Source organism: Ornithodoros turicata, chromosome 4, assembly GCF_037126465.1.
Source record: "Ornithodoros turicata isolate Travis chromosome 4, ASM3712646v1, whole genome shotgun sequence".
Taxonomy (NCBI): Eukaryota; Metazoa; Arthropoda; class Arachnida; order Ixodida; family Argasidae; genus Ornithodoros; species Ornithodoros turicata.
The window spans coordinates 54647618-54670580 of record NC_088204.1 but is presented as its reverse complement, the minus strand read 5'-3'; the positions used below and the strand labels follow the sequence as shown (position 1 = coordinate 54670580).

The following is a 22963-nucleotide window of genomic DNA, read 5'->3' as shown; positions in this document are numbered from 1 at the left end:
GTGAAAATACATCGCCGTTGATGCCCACAGTAATAAAAAAAATTGTTGATTATGAACATTAAAAGAAAAAATATCTATCACAGATGCAACGTTTGGTTTAGGCAACCAAACTGTCTGACAGGGTCGGTGTCGTAGCAAATTTCGGCCTCATCACCGCTCTTTGTCTCTCAATTGTTGCTTTTCACCTGTTTTATTATTGTGCCTCTTATTCTTTCCCAACAATGACTGTCTGACAGCCCAGACGAAAACAAAAGAAATGCTATCACATGCCTTATGATGATGCTCAGAGTCCCTGTGCAAACTATTTCAATTGAATTTGCAACGAATTACCACAATTTTTGATGTATAATATGCACCCGTCGATTTTCACCATCGAGGAGAATGTTTCAGTGTATAACGCACACATTACAGATTGCTCATCGAAGCAGAAAACACACCATACACACTTCAGCATGTCTCTAGCAGCAGTCAGCACGACTGGCATCAATACACCAATCAGCTCTATGTACCATGACACCCTATTGTGCATGATTTACTTCACGTTTTGTCGGCGTAAAATCAGTCAGTCTCAATCAATCAGTCTCAAAGCAGTCCTCAATCACCATTATCTCTATCGCATATACTTATGATGTCTGCCTAGCTAAGACAGTTCGTGCTGTACCTAAAAGTTGGTTTATTTGGTTTATTTTTTTCGTTTATGTTACTCTGCTGAATGAAATCTTGTAGTTGGCATCTACTCGTAAAACGTACAGTTGAACGAAAATTGGAACTCAGATTCAGTCAATGGCTCCAGGAAGTGTGCTTTGCCATCAGCGAATAGTCTTCTGCGACTTAAAGGAGCAGTGCGAGGCCATAAAAATAAAATTTGCTTTTTTTTTTTTTTCAATTTTATTAGTAGTATTTGCAATACATAGTACACAGTGGGGGCCCCGTAGCATAGCTAGAGGTGGGGCCTCCCTCTTTTGTTTGTCGTGTTAAATCACTATGTAACATTTTCATACAAGGAACATGTGCATAGCAGATGTCACGATGTGAGGTTGGATGGGAACCATGTGATGGATGTGAAAATAGCAGGTGCGTGCCCAACTCACGATCGACATGTAACTCCCAGTAACATGATTGAGCTACGCAGGATCACAGTTGCACGTCTGGTAGTACCAATTTCTTCACGACGTTTTCCAAAGAGAATGGAAGGTCAGGATCTCTTTCCCACAAGCACTGCAAGTTTCATATATAGCTATCTCCGTGAGTGCTAGGCTAGTGACCCCAAGAGCTTTTATTGAGTTTGGTGGCCTTCTTCCTAGAAGTTGAATTGGTATAACGTATTCTTCCAACTACATACTAACTTCTCCGTTACTGGTTTCTGAATATTGCGGAAGTTGTTCTTTTATTTTCACAAGGTGGGGCAACAATCATCTTGCCTAGAAAACTTGCAACAGTGTTGCCCTCATCAGCCCACATGGGACATCATGCTGTTTTTGTTCAGCTTCGAGACAGGTTAAACAAAAAGACAGTTGCAAACATTTTTCTTATTATGCTTTGTGGTATGTGTTTCCAATTTGGAACTCTACAGCATAGTGGGAGACTGGGGCTGCTGACAATATTGACGTTGACAACATATCTCTGAGGCCCAGCACAGAAAGCTTGTCTTTCTCTCAAGAGTTCACAATACCGTGTTACTTTTATGTTTGACACTAATTGCCCATTGAAAGCAACTCCCAAAGGCTGGAAGCGTTGGAATATTCCACTATTACCAGAAACATCAAATGCTTGCAAAAGATTTATTGCAAACACCATCTGGAAGGCTTACTTATGCTTTTCCCATCTGTGGTTTACATTGTGTTTCAGTTTTCTTGGCAAGATGTTCTTGAACTTCATCTTGTGGTTAATTGAGAGGAAAAATAAAATAAAAATAAAAGAACAGTCAAAACCATGACTTTGGAGGATTTCAACTGTGGAATTAGATCTATTCCATATCTTGAGTACAAAGCAGATGGATATATATATATTTTTTTTTTGTCAATTGTGAAAGACAGTAGACATTCTGCAGTTTCTGCAGTTCTATGATATTCAAAGGAGACTGTTGTGACATAATTAAATGCAGAGGGGATTCTTCACTTGCGTAACCCTTTCCTCATCCTTTTCTGTCTTGGTTATGGAGGTCTCCAGTTTGCCTGTGTAGTCCAAGGAGATGTTCCCTAGTAAGAAGTGGTCATTCTACTCTTAGTGCCAGTAATTTATATGGTGCAGTGAGGCGGCTTTGGATGATCTGGAAGATGAGCGGCCGACGGCATTTGACCCTCGATTTGGTGTCCAACCTGTGCATTTTTCTTTTTTTTTTTTCAGTTGACTAGGCATTGGTGGAACTCGCAACATAAGTTTTGTATGCTTAATATTCATTTATTTATTGTGCAGGCTGTACTGAACCCAAGTGCTGCCATAGTTTGCTGCACTGGAAGGTAACCTTCAAATCAGAAATTTCAGCCACGCATAATTAATAAAAGCAGTACACTGTCCCATATCTATGAAACTGCTGCATACTAGCGGAGCAGAAATATCGGAAGCTTGAATATAAATGACTGTCGATGTGTGAAACAGAATCTCCACATCAATTAAAATATGTATATCAATATTTGCGAGAAAACTTAGCTATTTATCCCGATTAGTTCAACCAATACACACACAGTGCACACAAAACGATAAAATATCGATATTTGTCCCAATGTACAGATCAATGAAATGGATATCGATCAGTGAAATCGATCATATGAACGATATCGATATTTTTAAAACCTCGATAACGTCGACATTGGGATCGGTATCGTTCGATCTCCACTGCATGCATCGTAAGGAAATACTCGAAAACGGGATAATTGAAATATTTATCGTCTCTTTTCGTGTTCCTCCAAGATCATAATGATTTCTCCAAGGCTCGCGCCTTGCACACACAAAGGGATGCAAAAAAGATGCCGCCCGTGGTGACCCGTTGGGAGTAAAATATGATTGCGTAAAATCTGTTGATTTTATTGTTGAAGTGTTCGCATATCACGGTTCAGCTGTTGTTTGGAATGAGCGGTGCAAGATATCCCGTGCGGTGGTTTCTCTCTTATATTTTGTTGTTGACAGTGAATTTGAGGCGGTCTTTTTTGCTCCGCGAGGAGTCGAAGAAGAAGCAAAACCTGTTCTTCCGGAGGCCGGAAATATGGACTGGCCCCAGGGCGGGCCACTCGGGGATTCGCGCGCCAGGCGGGTCATTTTCCTGCGCAAAGAGAAAATGATCGGTCTCCGAAAGCGGGTTCCTGCATCGAAACTTATGTACGTGTGCGACACCATCGAACGCATCTGCAGACTGACTTTTATTTATATTACAATTTACGTACGATACTGTCGTCTTTTGTTTCTTTTCGACGCTCGCACATGTGATGTCCGCGCCGATGTCGAAGTGTACGTCACACCCACCGGCGACATCGGGAAATTCGTCCGCTGCACTGCTGCAGTGGCAGATGATGCTGCTAATCAAGAACTGTGCACCGTCATATCGTGTGGAACGTTCGCTCCCCGAAAATCGACATGCTTTGCGGTTTTGCGTCGTCTTTCGGATCAAAACATTTTTCTCATACATAGCGATGCTGCAGCAATACTTTATTCACCTTGAGCAGTACCCTGAGCTGCCTTGATCCGCGTTTCAGGCTCACCGCGAATCCTCCGAAAATACCCCGGAACTTCACGCGCCGCCGCCGCCGCTAGCATATTATTATTTTTTAAATATTTCTTTTATATTTTAACTGCTTTGACGTTTCATTGGTCAGAGGGTCAAAAGGGAATCGCGAATAAAACGTGGAGTTTGGGATTGGGGGGGGGGGGCTGATCTGCTTATTTTAGTAGCGAAAGTCAGCCAGTAAGGTTGGGGTGTAATAGGCACAGCTAGCAAACTACCAGGAACTACATTTTCAGTGTAGTTTTTAGTTTCCCGATTATGTAAATATTAATTGTGGCGTTTCATAGGCTGGGGTTGCCACAGTGGGGGTTAAAACTTCTGCTCCTAGAGAAGCATTAAGTGTCCCCTGCCTGTTTATTTTGTGTCATGAGTGTTATGACATCACAGCATATGATAAACATTAAACAATAATGGTTTGTTTCCCAGACGTTCTGTCCAGTGGTAGTTCAGTGCTGCAAACACATTGTACATTTGATTCTCCCTTCTCTCTGCCTTCTCATCTGCAGCAGATTGAAACAGAAACAGCAGAAGAGCAGCATGGATGCTGCTTTCAATTGACTTATATGGCTAGGCAGACATCGAAGAGCTTATGTAACTGCTAGATGGCTAATTAACTGAAATTATTAACTCTTCAATTAAGGGCTTTTGGACAAAAGTGAGGCAGCAGAATGGGGGACAATCCTTACTGAAAGGCATTCCGTTTAAAAAAAAAATCATGAAATGAGCATGTATGTTAAAATATCCATTGCCATATTTTGTTATATAAGTGAGCTGAAACCTTAGGAGCGCATGACCTTCGCCATCGGGGGCTTATTTGCGCCGCAAAACAGTTGATCTGGCCAGCACATCAGCACCTACTTAATAATATTCATTGCTGCAACGCATGTGACCCTCTGACGTACACGTGTCTTCCCTACGCTCCTGATCTGTGTGCTTTCGGTAGTTATAGGGGAAGGTGGGCCAAGATGGGACAGAAATTTGCAATTGATCTTATAATTTGTATTTTTCGTGTTTTACAAAAAAAAAACTAGCCATAGGCAGATTCTCAGGGGTTTAGAGCTTCTGATCTGTAAATGCAGAATGGACATAGTCAGTCTAGAATAAACATAGAACAAGAAATTCAAAACTGCAGCTTGCCTCATCTTGCCCCAACCCTCAGGGCAAGACGAGACACGCCGTGGTAATGAGCTATACAAATTAGTTTTTGCATTCCAAGCAGACAATATCAAGCCCGTGGGCCCACCGCCCGCACAATGTGCAATAAAGCCACACAGAACCCGTCTATTTTGCTACACTGTCCCTTGCAAGCAAGGCATCGCCAGTCTGGTGTGTCGCTCGTCGCTCGCTTTTGCGCGCGCTTCTGCTTTGCTGGAAATATCCTAGGAAACAGGAAAATTTGCTCGAAAATCCTGGACGATATGCAAAAGAGAAATGTCTCAGGAACAAGCTTAAAGCCAACTAATAGTTAACTTATTCGTTTCTAAATGATATTAAATTTAAATCACATTAAATTGTTGCGTCTTGCCCGGTGCATATCCTCAGATGCATTAAATTTTTCTGTACAACACCGGATAACCAAGAGAGCCCATATTTCGCATATATCTAGATGAATGAATAGGGAAATAGGATGTGGACTTACATTGAAAGAATAAGTCTGCGAAACAATGCTGCACCGATAATAAGAAAAAGGACTACAGAAAATCATGCTTCTTTGGCGGGTCGCCACATTTTTGGCAGAACTGACTTTTTTTCTCTTCAACACATACACCTATCCAGACAATTCTCACGTGGAATAAAGCGGACATGTAGAGCCACCTATGGGTGAAGCTTCAAGCGCATGGAACAACGAGTCTCCGAGACAGGCGGCGTCAATAAAAAAAGGTTGCGCCTTCCACCGTGTTTCATCTTGTCCCACCTTACCCTATACTGTCTTCGAAAAGATGTCCTGCTGGCCGTACAAAACTGCAAAAATGGCATCCATTCTGCTGTCACAGCGTTTTTTTTTAAATAGTTGCAGATAAAAAAGAAAAAAAAAGAAACCTGTATTAAATGCCTCCATGTTTTTAAAACGATTTTAATCTAAGTGCCATGTCGATAAACCTAAATGCCACGTAAATTAATCTAAGCACAAAAGTGTAATTCACCTTTCACGATGAAATGAATCGTTATCAATGAATAATTAAATACGTTGCTCTATAGGGCCAACCATGGATTTTCTCAGCACCCTCTCTCCACCAACACTCCCCCTAACGTTCTTACAAAACCCCACCCACCTACCCCTGAAATACTATCTGGCAAATACCGCCCTCCCCGAGATGGAAACCCTGCACTAATCCTTGGAGACAACCACCTTGTAGGTCCATCTGTGGCTTTATAGGGCTATGTGACACCACATGATTGCACGACTGTGCTTGTGAAACACTGATATCCAGTGTATAACAAAACTCTCTAAAAAAATTGAAAAGTTGAATAGCATTTCAAAAAGATGCACCTGTAACACTACAACAATTCCCGAAAATGCAGCCAATGTTAATTTTACAAGTACCGATTACTTGTGTTTCTTGTGCAACATTTGATTACTTTGGTTTCTAGGCCAATGTACTGTTGCTACTAGTAAGCAAAAACATTGAGTCTCGTATCTGTGGCACCTAATGGTACCTATGCCGTGGTTTGCTGGGCACTACACTGCAGTTGATTTCATGGGTGGTAGATGGTTCTTGGTGGCTTCTTTCAGATTTACTTGAATCGTTTAGAGTTTTTCAAATAGTAACTTGGTTTTAAAATTTCTCGGTTTTGTAGTTTTTACTTCTCCTTGATGGTTAGGCTTTTAAATGATTTTGTAGCGGCCAAGCCATCCTGCACTGAACTGCCAACCAAAGGTTCATTCCATCAAAACATAACATTTTAAACATTACCCTCCTCGTCCTTCCATGTGTTTACCCTAATTACTTACTTCTTGATATGAAGTTTTCAACATTCTTATGTAACTGTGTGGAAGCCTTACTAATGCAGTTCCTTCCTAATCTTTTGATTTCTTTCCCTTCCACGAACAGCAAAGTTCATTGTTTTCTGCTTTTAAACAGTACTGTGGTATCTTTAAATGTCGGCTCACATCCTTCACAGGTTTGAATATGTTCCCCTGATGTGCTATAATTTTCCTTCAAACTAGCCGCACGTCCTTTTAGCCTAGCGTTAACACACCTTGTTGTCTGGCCTCTGTAAACTTTACCACATTGTAGTGGTAATCTTTAAGCTCTGCCCTCATGACAATTAATACTTATTTTCCTGACTAATTTGGCAAATTGTTTGACTTTATTTGTTTTTACTTTCCTCATCAATCCACTGAGTGATTTTCGTTTTGCAAAAATAGTACATCTACCCCATAATGCTATGAAAATTTCATTAATCGATGGCAAACCTTATGTACATATGGTAAAATGTTCAAATTTTGTTTTTCTACTGCCAATCCTTTATCTTTTTCATCATTTACTTGTTTAAACATCCGCTTCTTCTAGCCTACTAATTGATTTTTACAACTTGTTCCAATCCGATGCTCACAAGACTTGTTCACAGCACTAAAAATCATATTATATGCTGTGGCATCTTTTACTTTTTTAAAATGTACGAATCAGACAGGATTAAAGGTTCTTTACATCTCTGTTTATATTCTCAACATATACCCTTTTTTCCTAACTCAATTTATAAATCCAAGAACAGCTGGATTATCACATCCACTGATTCTTCTGAAGTAAATTCCATTCTTTTCAATTTTCCTTCTCTCTATAAGCTTACATTTGTCATTGGGCCATTACAGCATTCTCCGTCAGCTAAATTTCTTGTGGTTGTTATTGATATTGAAGCGTGTTAAACACTGAGCGGATTACTGAGACATTTAGGCACACAGAACACACCATTAGTGAGACACGGACAGACACACAACAGTGCTGGAATGTGTGTTTTGTCCAGAGAGCCAAAAAACCAAAACATTTTTTGGGTTGGTTTGAATTCAGTTGTGGTTGGTTCAGTTGTGGTTCATCTCCAGAAGGCAAATAGAAGTTCAAACTGGTTAATTCTAGATGATTCAGTTCACGAACCGGTACACTTGCCTTCATTGAAATGACGCTGTAGATGAAATTAGTCATGATACGCGCATTGCACTGCAAGAGCTTTCTTACTTTTTTTTATTATTACCTTTCTGTGCCAGACTGAGACAGGAGATTGCAATGAGGTGGGATATTTGGGATGGTTTAACACGGAGGACAAGGAACAAGCACAGTTAAATCGGATGTTCACCTCCTATCGTGGCCAGAGTTAACTGCCAATTAGAATTTCATCAGAGAAGTTGAGAACAGGGGCTGTACCATTATTTGACACTGCATATAGTTTAATTGAACCTCTGTATGCAATAAGAGGATTAGTCGAAAAATCTCAAACCGAGAAAAGAGGCCTGATCTGATTGTCGGTCCCATTGACACACATGCATTTCCCCTTTCTTACCCTCCTGTAGCAGGCCATTAGATTGCAATACGGTTCTAAATTTTCTTTGCCAGGTACATACTGGTATGTAGATATCATTGCAGCAAAAATTGCAAAAAGGGGATAAATCGACTTATCCCCTTATTGCATACAGAGGCTCAGTTGTAAGTGAAATACGTACACCCTGCTTTCGTAGCCAATCATAAACATAACTTTGATCCTTTCTGTTTGTGCAAGCACCCCTATAACATGTAGCCTTCACCTACGTGGTGATTGGTCCTGAGCATACTAAACAGTGATGCTCTGCTTATGAATCAAAAGGCCATCACCTTCTGCTCAAAATCAGCACCACCGTCACCTATGATTTAAGAGGGTGTGAAGAGAGAACTAAGAAAAAAAAAGGAGGAAACTTGAGAGTAATGGCAGATTCTAGTTCCTGAATGTAGTCCAGAGGCCGCGAGTAGTCATCTTTACTTATTCTAATGAATCAAACCGAGCTATGTGAACACACACGTGAGACTGGGCACACATTGAACCTCGACAAACCCTCCATTCTTGCTCGTGAAAACCATTGGGGAGTACAAAAACAGCTTGAATCGTGGCACATAAAGAGAAAAAAGGGTGCTCGCAAAAAACATCCAGGTGTGTTTCCTGACTGCTACATACCCCTAGTGCATAAATAGGTTGGTGCCAACCAGGTTTGTCTCATTCTGAGGATGGGACCCACATGGGACTTGAAAAGCAAGCTTTTTTGTTTATGTATATATCGTTAGCTGGTGCGTTAGAATTATTGAAGATTCTAGTTCCCTAAATTGAATTCTTCCAATTTTAGTCCCTCCGACCCCAAAATTTATTCCCTGGGACATCAAATAGTTACTAAACTTACCAAATTGTTCTCTGAATGAAATGATCTATGTAAGTATCTCTTTGTGAATTTAATGAAGTAAGGGTATATATAATTACTAGGGCCCGGAAATTTAGGCACTAAAAACGATGGAAATAGGCACGCATTGAGGCCCTCAAAAATACCAAAATAGGCAATAAAATGCAAAAATGTGCGCGTTAATCTAGTGCGCTCTTTGGCTTTGTTGCTGTTTCAGAATGCTCCGTCCAGGAAACCTTGCTCGTTTAAAGGCTACTGTACCATACAAGCTTTGACATCTGGTACACAAATACTGAGGTGGCCTGGAACCACGCTATATCGAATACTTTTAGTTCTCTGCCCTGGAAGATCTTGAAAGGCTCAGAGAAGTCGCATCTTTTGATCAAATGTACATGAACCCCTTCTAGCATGCCAAGGTACTGAAGGAAACAAAATGCGAACATTTTAGAACATTTATCGTTGCTGACTCGGGATGCTCACAGCTTAGCAGAAAATGTCTATACTTCTATACCAATTACCCTCAAGTACAATGGTTGTTCCCATTGCATATCTACATCCTTTTGGACTCACTCAGAGTTTTCCTGTTAAATACACGCTTTTCGTCAAAAGCAAATACAGGGTGAATTTAGCTTAGGTTACACATTTTGATCGAGCCATAAATATACAAGACAATGTCTCTGGTGCTTCAACTTTGCAGACTGATAGTCATTTGCCCCAAGTTTTATCTATATTTTGTTTCAAATGCTATTACTTTCTAGAAAAAAAAAAAAAAGGGTTAGAAGCCGAGCAAATTCTCAACCTCTACATTTCCTAGGGCTTTACTACCCACAAACCGCCATTTTTCCCTCTCTCTGCTTAACATTCACATCACCAGGTAGTGCTGCCTGGAGACGAAGCAAAACCAAAACATCTGGAACGACCAACAACCAGATGGACCAGATGCAGGGTCTTCGAGACAGCACGACATATACGTGGTGATGTGAATGTGAAACAGATAGAGGAAAATATAGCGGTTTGCGGGCGGTATATGCCATAGGAAATGCGTGGGGCGAGAATTTGTTTTTGCTTCTAACTTTTTTTCCAGCAAAGTTATGGCATTTTTGTTTAAAAAAAGAAAAAACATGGATGAAACTTCAGGCGAATGACTATCAGTCTGCACGGTTTGAGGCGCCAGAAACGTCTTTTTGTATTTTTACGACGTGATCAAAACGTGTAACCCTTGCTACATTTACCCTATACATTAGTGTAGTTATGTTTAGTTGCAGTTGACTTTAAATATTTCTTTTATGCCTTGTACTTATCTGTACTAAGATGTTGTCCACCTAATAATTCTAACTAGGGATAATTGCTCATATCACCACAGTGGGGAATCTCTTTAAACGGAACCTCAAGGGACCTGGAAAATCTGTTCCGGTTATCAGGAGTTCCATTTACTGAGTTATGTGTGAGATGTCAAATGGTGTAATTTCCAGGAGTGCAGAAGCTGTAAGCAGTCTTTATGCACATTGCTGCATCAAACACACACGCACAATTTTCAACTTTATTCCAGTCCTCATTGGGACCTTCACACAAACAATTGGCCCATTCATTGGGATATTCAGACTTTGGGCATGCTTTATCCACAGTAGCAAGCATTCTTCAAGCTCTTCGTAGTCACGGAGTCAAAGTCTTTTTTTTTTTTGCGGTCCAAATCATGAAGCACTAAAGGCATCATGCAGCTTGTCCTTTTCGCTAAGAGTTCTCATTAGCGTATTTGGCATCCCTTACTTCACTGCAAGCGCCGTTGTTGTGTAGCAACCACTCTCAGAATTGTTGATAACTTCGATATTGCTTTGAAGATCAACAGCATAATGTGCACGTTTCTGCGATGCCGTTAGAAATGGCATTTACTACTGCTAACGTACTAGTCCTAATCGTGGCCGTACCGGAAGAGGAGAGCTCAAGCTGCGATGTGCATAGCAATGATGCTTTAAAATGTAGTTCTGTTTACCCAGTGGTGTAAAAATTTTCGTTCCGTTTAATGGGAATATTTTTGCACTGCATAAATACGAATCCAAACAACCTTGCTGCTGTTGTTTCGTTAAGGCAGTAATTCCATTTAAGCGATTTCCATTTGGTGAGATTCCACTGTAACGTAATTTTTGTAACATTATAGTATCAAATTGTGATTGACTGAAGTGTATATTTTGCAGATGCGTCGTCCTCCAATGAGGCGGTGCACTTGCAGCAGTGCCTAAAAACGCTCAGCTCGGAGTTGGTGACGTTAAGGCACAGATTGCATGCTGGTGATGGGTCCACAAATCCGCCTAACCTGTATGCGCAACCTGGTAAGTTATCCACTTTCTGCCCCACAACGGAACCTATCTATTATGCACGTATTCTTGCACAGATACCTGCAAACTGGCGACTGTGCACCTGAAACCTGCCATTTGTCCCGAGGTTCCTGACCTCATCCACCTGCCTGGGCCGCTGACAGAGGATGCCATCCTCAGGACACTTCATGCTCGCTTCTTCAATCGAGAGTACTTTGTACGTCAAATGTGTTTCTCTCTTTTGACACAACAAAAAGTGGGACACAGACACCGTTTCTGCAAACAAAACTTCAGACACTTAACTGATAAAATGGCATAAATGCAGGATAGCTAATGGAGATACTTCGTACTGAAGAAGCCTGAATGCTCGGTCTTATGGTCTGTATGGAGTCCAGGCATTTCAAATCAGTACTGAACAACTACAGTTTCCGATCCTACCGCTGCAATTAAAGCTCTGTGGAGTTTGTCAAGGATTGAAAATGAGTGATCTTGATGCATTGGTTCCCTGTTTGAATGAGTGACAGCCTGTCCGAGCTCCACAGGTTTGAACGTTGTACCAGCGTATGATGCATGGTTCTGGAGTAAACTAACTGTTCATGCTGCCGTACTTCATTTTCTTAGCTTGGCAGGTATTCATTCTATTTGTGGTGAGTTGCCCCTCTATTTCTTTGCGGACATGCAATGCATTTAGGTGCTTACAGTGCCACTAGTAATGAAGTTTGCACTGATAAGTGAGTGCACCGCTCATTCTTTCCAGGAGTGCTGATACAGCTTTCCTGAGCTTTTGTCGGTTGCATAAAGTATTTTCGTACAAATGACAAAATGTGCCAGCATCAGGCAGTGGGCAAGGGCCGCTGTCTCCTCCACTGTCCCCTAATCCCTTAAAGGGAGACTTTGCAAGGATTTGAAAACAAATGAGGCGAGCATCGTGCCGAACACGAACCACCCCTTGATACCAAATACAACATTCACATTCATTTTGCGCGACTAATTAGTAAGTGATGACAATACCAAACCAAAACTGAAATGCGAAAAGCCGGAAACAGAGTCCTATACTACAGTGGTTCGTCTAGAGGAGGATTCCGTGATGTCACCCAGCATTGTCACCTGTTACGAAGCCTGCATTCTCCCCTACCAGGTACCGGATGATGTCAGCAGCGTCTTACTTTCGGTGCTTTCTCGCTTCTTAATAAATAACGTTTACTAAAATCTGTGCAGTTTTGGAACGAGATAGTACAACTGCGTAGTGCAACTGTAGTCTACTTTCAGACCAATGTTGGACCTATCTTGGTGTGCGTCAACCCGTACCAAGACGTGGGAAATCCCCTCACCCTCAGCAGTGCCAGTGCAGCTGCTGCACGCTGTCCTCAGCTCAGGCATGTCGTCCAAGAGGCAGCACGACAGCAGAGCGACACGGGCTATCCGCAAGCAATCATATTGAGGTTAGTTACACCCATCTGTCTTCAACTCTTTTATGATCTTCCCCAGACGGCTACATCCCGATAATTCATTGGCTTCACATGTTACGATGAGCTCCAATTCTTGTTCTCCTTGTGTATCATTTGCTACCCTTTTGGCGTAGCTTGCTAACGCAGTGTTTCTCAAACTGTGGGTCGTGACCCCCAGGAGGGTTGCGGAAGGTTCAGCACGGGGTTCCGAAGTGGCTTGCAAGTTGCTTGGGTTTGGGACTGTAGTTAATGCTGAAGGCACTTCCCAAATTTTGGGCCCGTTTTGTAGGAGAGCAGTACCTGCTCTCGAGTACTAAAGACTTTAAAGTCACCTTTCCTTTGCTGTGATGTATGTTGCGAACTTAGTTCTTCCGTGGTTGCATCGTGAAAGCAAAGTACAGGTCACAGCCAGACTTGTGCCCGTTACTCGAAAAATGTAATTGATTACCGTTACCGTTACTCCTGTGGAAAAAGTAATTGATTACCATTACCAATTACTCGACTTCAAATGTAATTGAGTAACGAGTAGAAAAGTAACGCGTTACTTCGGTCGTTACTCTACATTCACGCAAATTATAACCGTCTTTGTGTGCCTCAGAAAAAAAAAAAAAAAAGGTTCAACAGCGGAACAGCTGAAATAACAAGACAAACAAAAACACGTAGGACAAGGAGATCTGACTGTACGCCCGAGAAGACGTTGACACGATTGTGGAAGAGCATTGCGTGAAGCTTCCCCATGACTCACTAAACCCCCACATCTTCAGATACCATCACACTGGTGTAGGAAGAGATTAGGGAGAGAGACTCTGAAATTCCAGAGCGTTATTACAATGGCCTCCGCTTGCTATAGTAGAACAGCCCAACAAAGGCTGATGGCACCAGGTGCTTGACATGGGGCAGAACATCTGAAAGATAAGCTAATCTCTGCCGGAAAGTAATCAATTACTGAGTAATCGATTACTCAGAAAAGTAATTGATTACTCGAAAAATTACTTTGACACTAAAGTAACTGATTACTCGAAAAATTACTCAAAAAGGTAACTGATTACAAGTAACGCAATTACTAGTAACGCGTTACGCACAAGTCTGGTCACAGCTTAGCATGGAGCCGGAACTGAGAGCTGCTATTTCGAAAGTCCACCCTCGCCTTGAGAGTATCTACTGTAACAAACAAGGTCACTTGAGTCATTAGGAACAGTCACTCCTGCTGGCACACGTTTTTTTCCCCCTTTCGAGTTGGTGGTTTCTAGCGCAGCTGATTCACTCTGGCTATATTAACTGTCAATTTTGTGTGCTGCTGTTCATGCACTGAAATCGTAAAGCCTGTGGCATGGCAAAAAGCCGGGAAAGGGGGTTGCGACGCGATGTTTCATATTTTTGGTGGGTGGCTGTGTAGCATAGTTTAAAAGGCACTGTGTTACTGTATTTACAGGTAGTATTTATTTACTTATTGTGATACTTCTGGCATAATGCTGTAGAAGGAGGGGCATTCCCAAAATAGAAATCGTTGGAACATCCTGAACAAAAGGAAATAAAGAAGAAATACATAAGAGTAGAAGGAACACTCAATATTATATAAAACTAGTTGCTAAAAAATGACTGTGTTTTATGAGTTGCTGTGTACCTAAAAATAAAAAAACAGGCTCAAGTATCAGACTCAACCAAAGATGGCAGGGTGAACTACCCCGCTGAAAAAAACGTACATATTCATTCGCCTGGATACAGGTTTGGTCACAGCAGATGCTCCAAAGTAACTTTAAGCGCTGAATTTTGGTTCTCACTTCGAGGGAGGGAAGACCTGCCGCAGCTAAGAGTTCAGTCGGAGAAGACCTACGTGAAAACTGGTTAAATATAAAATGAGCAGCCCTTTGCTGAACTTTTTCTATGGCCTTTATTGCGCTGTTAGTTACGGGAAACCATACTACCGATGCTTAATCTAAGACAGAGCGGACAAGTGTAACATAAGCAAGTTGCCTAGAGGTACAGTTGGAATCTTTCAAGGTCCTTCTCAGATAAAACAGCCTGTGTTTAGCCCTACCTATTACGGTGTGAAGATGACTGTCCCAACGGAGATCATCTTGTACAATAACCCTTAGATATTTGTACTCTCTGGTGGAAGCGAGTACTTCGTCCTTTATCTCGTAAGGGTTGTCAAATATCGATTTCTTTTTGCGAGTGGTGCTAATGTTCACACTCTTTGCCGCATTCATCTGCCACTTAGTACACCAAGCAACGACTGAGTCGATACCATTTTGGAGCTCTACTTGATCGCTTGTACTGTTTCGCTTGTATTGTACACTTATGCAAAGTGACTCGAATGCAGTGGTGAAAATGGCAGTGGGAAGACATACGCATCGATGCTGATACTGCGGCAGCTCTTTGATGTGGCTGGTGGAGGTTCCGAGACGGATGCCTTCAAACACTTGGCAGCAGCATTCACCGTACTCCGGTCCCTGGGCTGTGCGAAGACAACCGTCAATGCCCAGTCTAGTCGCATAGTAAGTCAAAACTGCCTTAGTTGTAGATATTGCTAAAAAAAAAAGGGGGTGAAAAGCACTTTGCACTTTAGTGGCCTCCTTAAGTAGAATGTGCTTGCGGAAGCCGTAAAAAAAAGGAGTTTTTCTTTGTTTCGAGTTTTTTTGCCAGCAAATCATGACTGGCAATTTTTATGAATATTCTTCTGATACTGGATTGTATGGAGAATTTAAAATGAAACAGTTAAAAATGTCTGAACCGTAAATGGAACAATTCTTGCAATAAAAACGTACAGACCTAGCATTTCCAGCAAAATAGCCTATATTAAATGTGGAATATGTAGAAAATATGCAACAAAGAGGTTGGAGGAGATTTTGTAAAATTAGTGGAACCAGCCTTTGTATAGAACGTGTAAAAAATCTCATTACTTGCTACCTACCCTGCTACCTTCTGCAAACATATGGTGCTGCTTTATGGAAACAGACTGGAATTTTTGTATTTTTGAATGCAAAAAGAAACATCTGTGTACACTAGTAAGTTTATTCTTAGGCTTCTTGTAATTTTGTTGTGTAATAGTTACAGCGTGAATATTAAAGACCTACCATGTGGTCTTTATTGCAGGGTCACTTCATAGAAGTGCAAGTTACTGGTGGAGCCTTGTACAGGACCAAAATTCACTGTTATTCTCTGGATCAGGTGTGTGTCATGATTTTTAATTTGTTTGGTTCCTTACTTTCAAAAATGAACGTCCAGTGCAGTGGAGCCAATTTTGTTGCGTTTGTGCTCTCGTAACACTGTCCTGAACTCCAGCTTTGCATCATGTTTGAATAATTGACAGCTCCTCGTTATACACAAATTTATCGGTGGGATCAGAGCTGTATATTAAAAGGGTGTCTGGCCATTGGGAGAGGAGCCTAAAAAGGAAGCTCGACCTGTCAATCACTTACACGCCCCTCACTGGTTTGCTTTTTACCATGGCACCTCACTGCCACCCAAAAAGGCAAACACAGTGATGTAGGGATTTTGTGACAAAAAATTTTCACAAACTACTCTGATTTTGCATTGCAGATGTACATCCTCTCATAAGTTCAGCAAAAACCAGTTTCACCTTGTGCTCAGCTATCGATATCCAACCAATACAGTCAAACCTCGATATAAAAAAAAATTCACGGGGAACAAAATTTACTTCGTTGTACCAAACATTTTGTTCTGTCGAGTCTTATGAAACATGGCAGCCAACTGAGGCAGTGAATAGAAACCATTTCACTGTACAACCAATTTCGTTGTATAGCATTTCTTTATATCAAAGTTTGATTGTCATATGTAAGGCTCTATCTTTTCTACTGTGGCAAATTCAAAATTCTGCGGCACTGACTCGTAAATTCCGCGATTTTCCGCGGCGAGCAGTCAACAGCTGCATGAAATGGGAGACACTTTATTTTCTTGGATAATGTGGGAACAAAAAATATGTTATAAAATTACAGATTCAAAGCGCTGTTGTGGCTCAGTATTACATACATGATATCTTGTGTTCTCATCTGATGCAGTCTGTCGCTTGAAATCGTTTTATACCTGCTGAAAGATCTTTCAGCATCTACAGAGCTCATAGGAACTTTGTAGGAAGGAGTTTACAATACATGCCCCGGGGGAGTTACATTTTTAGTACACCCATTTTTGTTCTTGGACTGTAGCCATTATTTAAAAGTCTTAACATCTTGAAGGCAACCTCCCAGATATCAAATCAAAATCCGCTACTGCTACCGCTAAACTGCATACGGGAGGGACGCCGCCCCTTCCTCAGGTGAAATATACACAGTAAACTTGGGCTAATAGTATCCTAAGCTAAACTACAATCTGTCTGTTTTGTCCTGCAGCATAAACAATTTTGTAAAGCAGACTTCAATTTTGTAGGGGCGGCTTCACCTCATGCAGGGAAGCGTCAGGTGAAGCCCACTTTCGGGAGGTGTCGTTCGTATTCGGCGAATAGTCAAATTATCCGGAAACCCGAATATTGGGTATTTCAATTCGCGAATCGGATACTTCGAGTGATTGATATTGGATTCGAATTTGAGAACTCCAATATCCACACGCCCTTAAAAATAAAGGATTCCGCGAAACTCTGTGCCGAACGAAGCGCGATTAATTCCGAATTCCGCGAAATTTCGCAGAATCATGGAATCGCGGAAAACGAAGGGCCTTAGTCGTATGTTTTGTTGTCTTTGTTAGGCCTTGTGAACACGGAGGTCACAACAAAATAATAAGAAAAATGGCACTGTGCTGTACAATTTCAAATTTAATTGCTGAATTAAATGAATATAAACATTCTTGCCTTTTTTATTCTAAAAACTAGTTATGTTTAATTTAAAAAATTGTACAGACGACCGGATGTGTACCAGCAGGTGTTTTTGCCGGCAGCAGAACAAGCGGAACAATGATGGATGGCAGACGGCAATTCCCATTGTGCCTTACGTCACCAAGGTGGCGGTGCTCATCAACTTAGTGCAAAGGTTCACTAGTTTTGCAAATTGCAAGAAGTATAATTTCAATCCTATCCAATCCACTTATCACCTAAAATAACGTCTACGTAGGATAGACAATAAATTTGAATAGTTTGCACAGTGAACGTGCTAAGAAGGCCTGTGAGAGGATTTCTTCAGGTTTGGGTCTCCTGCTTAACTATTGCCTGTTTATGCATGGTTTCGAATGGTCCTTGAAACCCTTGAATAGCCTGGAATTTGAAAATGTTATTTCCAGGGTCTGGAAAACCAGAAATTTTATTTACAGTCCTTGGAGACCCTTGATTTTGCACCTTTTTCTTGTCCCCATCGAGCTGCTTGTGCAGATTACGCTTTTCCGGAGCACAAGCTGTAGCTTCGAAACCACAGGAGTTAGCACTCTTTGCAATAGGAATCAGCAGCAAGAAATGAGCAGCACCCTCTATTCTAGTAATAAATGTATTTTTCTTCCAGTACTATGATCTTTAAAAATTCAGTAGCTGTCAGACATGTTTGTGAACTGATATTGTGCAGTCCCCATTCTCTCACGTGATACCTGTAGCTTATAAGTATTTCTGCAAAATATTGCAGCACTGGTCATATACTGTGTTTTACATCACAGACAAAATGACATCTGAACCTGAAAAGGTCATTGAAAAACTCTCGAATTTTTGTTCCAAAATTCAGTGGAAAGTTCATGGTTTTACCTAGGATGGTATAAGGCAGTGATAGCCTCTTTTCTTCCTCTAGACACGTGTAGTGCAGCCACTCCCAAATGAGAAGAATTACCACATTTTTTATCAGATGCTGGCAGGATTAAGCCAGGAAGAAAGAGGTTTGTGACCTTCCCTGTTACATTCCCATTTGTTTGCTTATATTTGTTTTCTTCATCAGCAAAACTGCACCTTAAGGGCTATTCAGTGCAGAACCTTCGTTACCTAAGCCGGGGGGACACTTCACAAAATGAAAGTGAAGATGTCACTCGCTTTGAAGCGTGGAAGGTGAGACCCTCTCATATGTTGCCCTTTCTTGTATTCCCCTGTGCCAGAAGAAAAGAAAAACTATGAAAAGTCTCTTTGTGAATCATACGAACTATGGGCATCATGTCAGCTTCTTCCGATTCTGCCACTCACTTTCTTATATGTTCCTTATCATGGCCAGGAGTGGTAGTATCGCAAATGAAGTGTAATTTCTACCTAAATACGTAACTAATAACTTGGTTTAATAAACACTTTTTGAAGGTGTAACTAATAATTTGGTTTAATAAACACTTTTTGAAGGTGTGCTTATCAAATACAGCTGCATTTAAAATACTAGCTAAAGTTTCAGTGTACTTAACGAATAGAGGAACATCAAGTGACGTAGTGCGAAAAACCTTGACAGCTTTCTCGGAGCATTTTATTGTTGAAAAATTGGGTAAGTTACAGAACAATAAGCTCATAAGTCATAAATGAGGAAGATAATTTTGATTTGAATCTCATGATGTTAGCGTGAGGTTGAAAAATAGAAATGTGTTCTTGGTCCTACAGCTCTCGCTTCCGTATTAGGCTTAGAGGTAATTTAATGCCCCTGGTACTGTATAGCATTGCAAGAATAAAAGATTTCAAAAAATAAATTATGGGGAGATGCCAAAATATGGTATGGGTCATTCCAGCTCAAACGTCCCAATTGCGTAACTCGACCATCGCCGATTTTCGTGAAAAAAAAAAATCTATCCTCACTGACGTACATACGTTCTGTGTGAAATATTTCTTTCAGGATCCGCACGGAATCCCCGCTAGGGGCCTTCGAACTTCCGCTCCAAACCCAAAACCGTACCGCGTTTTAACAGGCGCAGAGGGTGAACGGCTTTACGTATCTGAAAAATTCAAACGGGACGCGTTTCCGAAAAGTTCAAACTAGTTATCTTCAGATTTGCAGTCGCCGCGAGTGGAGAATTAGTGAGCTACGCTTCAGCGAAAGAGGCGTAATATCGAACGAATTCAACATTTGTCTAATAAAACACCATGACCAGAAATTGCTAAGTTATATTTTTTATTTGTAGGGGCATACCAGTACATTCCACCGAAAAAGTTTGACGCCAGAAAATTAAACTGTTAGGCTGTAAAAAAATGTGAACGTCGGTAGTTTTAGGAAAAATTGAAAACTTCGCCGAAGAAAAAGTGTCATTGACGGACGCGCTAAAGGAACAAAATTTCCGCACAAATGTAGCATAGTTTCCCAGTTATAAGTACAAAAAAAATTCTCCAGGTAGTTTTTTGTTATACGACCGCGACGAATGTTTAAGTTCACCCTGGTGCGCCTCTCGCGACGCGCGGCACGGGATGGGCTTCCTTGCGGCGCCCTCCTCCTTTTCGCACAAAAGTCAGCGCAGAAACACTGGCCTTGACAAATTTCAAGCCGTTACTCAAGTCTGATGCACGATTAAGCGTTTATGACACTGACGATGGTCCTGGCCAGGGAATAATAATAAAGCAAGCAAGGTTTCCCCCGACACCCATTTGCGGCCCTCATAAAAGGGGCTTTGGCGGCTAACCTGGCGGTTCCAAAGCTGCGGAGCGCTTTCTCTGTTAACCCTCTCGTACGAAATTGAGCATGTTGCTGATTTCCGTTTCTTTTTATTTATTTATTTATTTCACGTTGAGCCATTGACCTCTTCTTTTTAACTGGTGTCTCGCCCAGTACCTCAAGTGAAGCGTTTAAGATGGAAAGACTCATCATCATCAGGGCTGGCCGAAGTCAAAGAACTCTCGATTTGTACATTCCCAGTAGACCCCTCATCTTTCAAGTGCAAGCACTTCTTGTAGCACGTTGGACAAAAGCGATCACCAGGCACCATGCCCCACGACGTCAGCCTTCGGGCCAAAGTGACTGAGATGTACTTTGTTCCCTTTACGTTCTTCCGGTGGGAAGAAATGTGGTCAGCACAATTTCTTGACGCCACAGAATGAGGGTACTTGCGAAAATACAGGTCGTAATGGTACTTGCATATGCTGGTGATAGTTTTCACGTCACGTCGTGATCTTTGATAAAATGAACTGTTCGTCTTCCTGAAGCTCCGAAAACTTGCGGCATGGTCTTTCCTGGTCTGTTATGCACTTCTGAGGTCCAAACGTACAGGAATACCGTACGTCACGTTCCTCAAGCTCGGAATAAGTGCTTCATGCTTGATGTCACCGACATAGGTACACAGATGCTCGGCGACAAGCGAATATCCGGAGACACCTCTGATAGAACGGTGGGACCCTTGTACAGTTCTTGCGTGAATGAGTGGTGTCCACCTGCTCTAAGCAGAATCACGCTGAAATGTGAATTATCTATTATTTTCCCTTTCTTTTTCCTAATGATCTGTTATTTGACTTTGGGCTAAGAAAATATATAAATAAAAAGAAACTGAAATCGGCAACATGCTCATTTTCCTATGAGAGGGTTAACAGAGATAGCGCTCCGCAGCTTTGGAACGGGCGGTTAGCCGTCAAAGCCCCTTTTATGAGGGCTGCAAATGGGTGTTGGGGAAACCTTGCTTGCTTTATTCCCTGGTCAGGTCCATTGTCAGTGTCACAAATGCTTAATCGTGCTTCAGAGTTGAGTAACGGCTTGAAATTGAAGGCCAGTGTTTCTGTGTTGACATTTGTGCGGAAAGGAGAAGGGCGCCGCAAGGCGCCCTGCTCTTTTAAAGTTCAAACTAGTTATCATCAGATTTGCAGGCGACTGCAACTCTGATGATAACTAGTTTGAACTTTTCGGAAACGCGCCCCGTTTGAATTTTTCAGATACGTAAAGCCGTTCACCCTCTGCGCCTGTTCAAACGCATTACAGTTTTGGGTTCGGAGCGGAAGTTCGAAGCCCCCTAGCGGCGATTCCGTGCGGATCCTGAAAGAAATATTTCACACACAACGTATGTACGTCAGTGAGAAGGACATATATTTTTTCCCAAAAATCGGCGACAGTCGAGCCACGCGGTTGGGACGTTTGAGCCGGAATGACCCGTATTCTTTCAATAGTGTATTGCATTTTTTGCAGGGTTCAGTAATCCATAATTTCTGGCTAACTTCTGTGTCTATAGTGAACGTGCAATTTTTTTATTATCCTTAAAGCCCTGGTCTTTCTGCTGCGGCAAATGTCAAACTTTGCGGCAGGGAATCGGAAATCCTGCAATTTTCCACGACAAGTGCTTGCGCATCAAAGCTGATGGAGATATACGAATACGAAATCTTTATTAACTTGCATGACATAGAAGTAAAGTGTTCAAAATACAGCTATGGTGAAGCATTACATGCTACTTTGTGCTGTTCTAACACTAGCATGGCATAGTTAACACTGTAACGGCAGAAAAGCAATCAGGTGCCTGCGTAGAATTCCTCAGTACCATACTGTACAAACATTTGCACCCTTGTTTACCCAGGTGAGAACATTTTTAGCCATCACACACATGATCGTGAGGAATACACTAGATGGGATATCACCTATGAGAACAAAAGAGAAGTAGTAAAGACAGGACGGATGCGAGCTTAACCAGTGTTGCCAACATCAGATGCATGGTACACGCTTATTCGAATCATAGTTGGGTGGCGCATGAAAGGGTGATGCGAGCCATAGGGACATCCATCTCTGCTACCAAAGCTTTATTCTTTAGTCAGGATCCATAGCTTCGTGAAATTCTGTACGAAACCCCAAATTCTGCAATACACCTTTAATTCTGCGCATTTTTGTGGACTTGCCGGAAAGTCTGGGCTTTAATGATCCCATTAGACCCATTGTGTTGGCACTTCCTTTGCAGTCCTGCCTTTCTGTGCTGGGCATCCCATTCTCGGATGTGGTGCGTGTGCTTGCTGCAGTGCTGCTTCTAGGCAACGTCCAGTTCACCCCATCAGAGGGAGGCAGTGCTGATGCAGTTGCAGATCTTTTGGGCGTGTCAAGTGTTGCCCTCTTTCAAGGACTGACAACGAGAACACGACAAGTGCGAGGCCAGTTGGTGAAGACACCTAGCGATCCCCACGTTGTGAGTCTTCTGTTTTGCTCTTACCTCAAAAACTAGGTGCAGTAGAACCTCGCTAATTCGATATAGCTTAATTCGAAATTCTGGTTAATTAGAAGGATTGCTGCTGTCCCGTCTTCGTGCATTGCACTCTGGCCAGATAAATTGAAGAAAACTG

The 22963-nt window shown here is 41.7% G+C and overlaps 1 protein-coding gene across 1 annotated transcript in view; it reads left to right on the top strand.

The window, feature by feature from the left end:
- LOC135391563 (myosin-I heavy chain-like) overlaps positions 1–22963 on the top strand; it is a 73688-nt gene that overhangs the window by 5537 nt on the left and 45188 nt on the right. The window contains exons 2-9 of the mRNA XM_064621858.1: positions 11270–11404; positions 11467–11606; positions 12659–12831; positions 15161–15335; positions 15934–16008; positions 18558–18642; positions 18702–18808; positions 22588–22809. Coding sequence (XP_064477928.1) covers positions 11270–11404; positions 11467–11606; positions 12659–12831; positions 15161–15335; positions 15934–16008; positions 18558–18642; positions 18702–18808; positions 22588–22809 — 1112 coding nt within the window. The remainder of the gene's footprint in view (positions 1–11269; positions 11405–11466; positions 11607–12658; positions 12832–15160; positions 15336–15933; positions 16009–18557; positions 18643–18701; positions 18809–22587; positions 22810–22963) is intronic.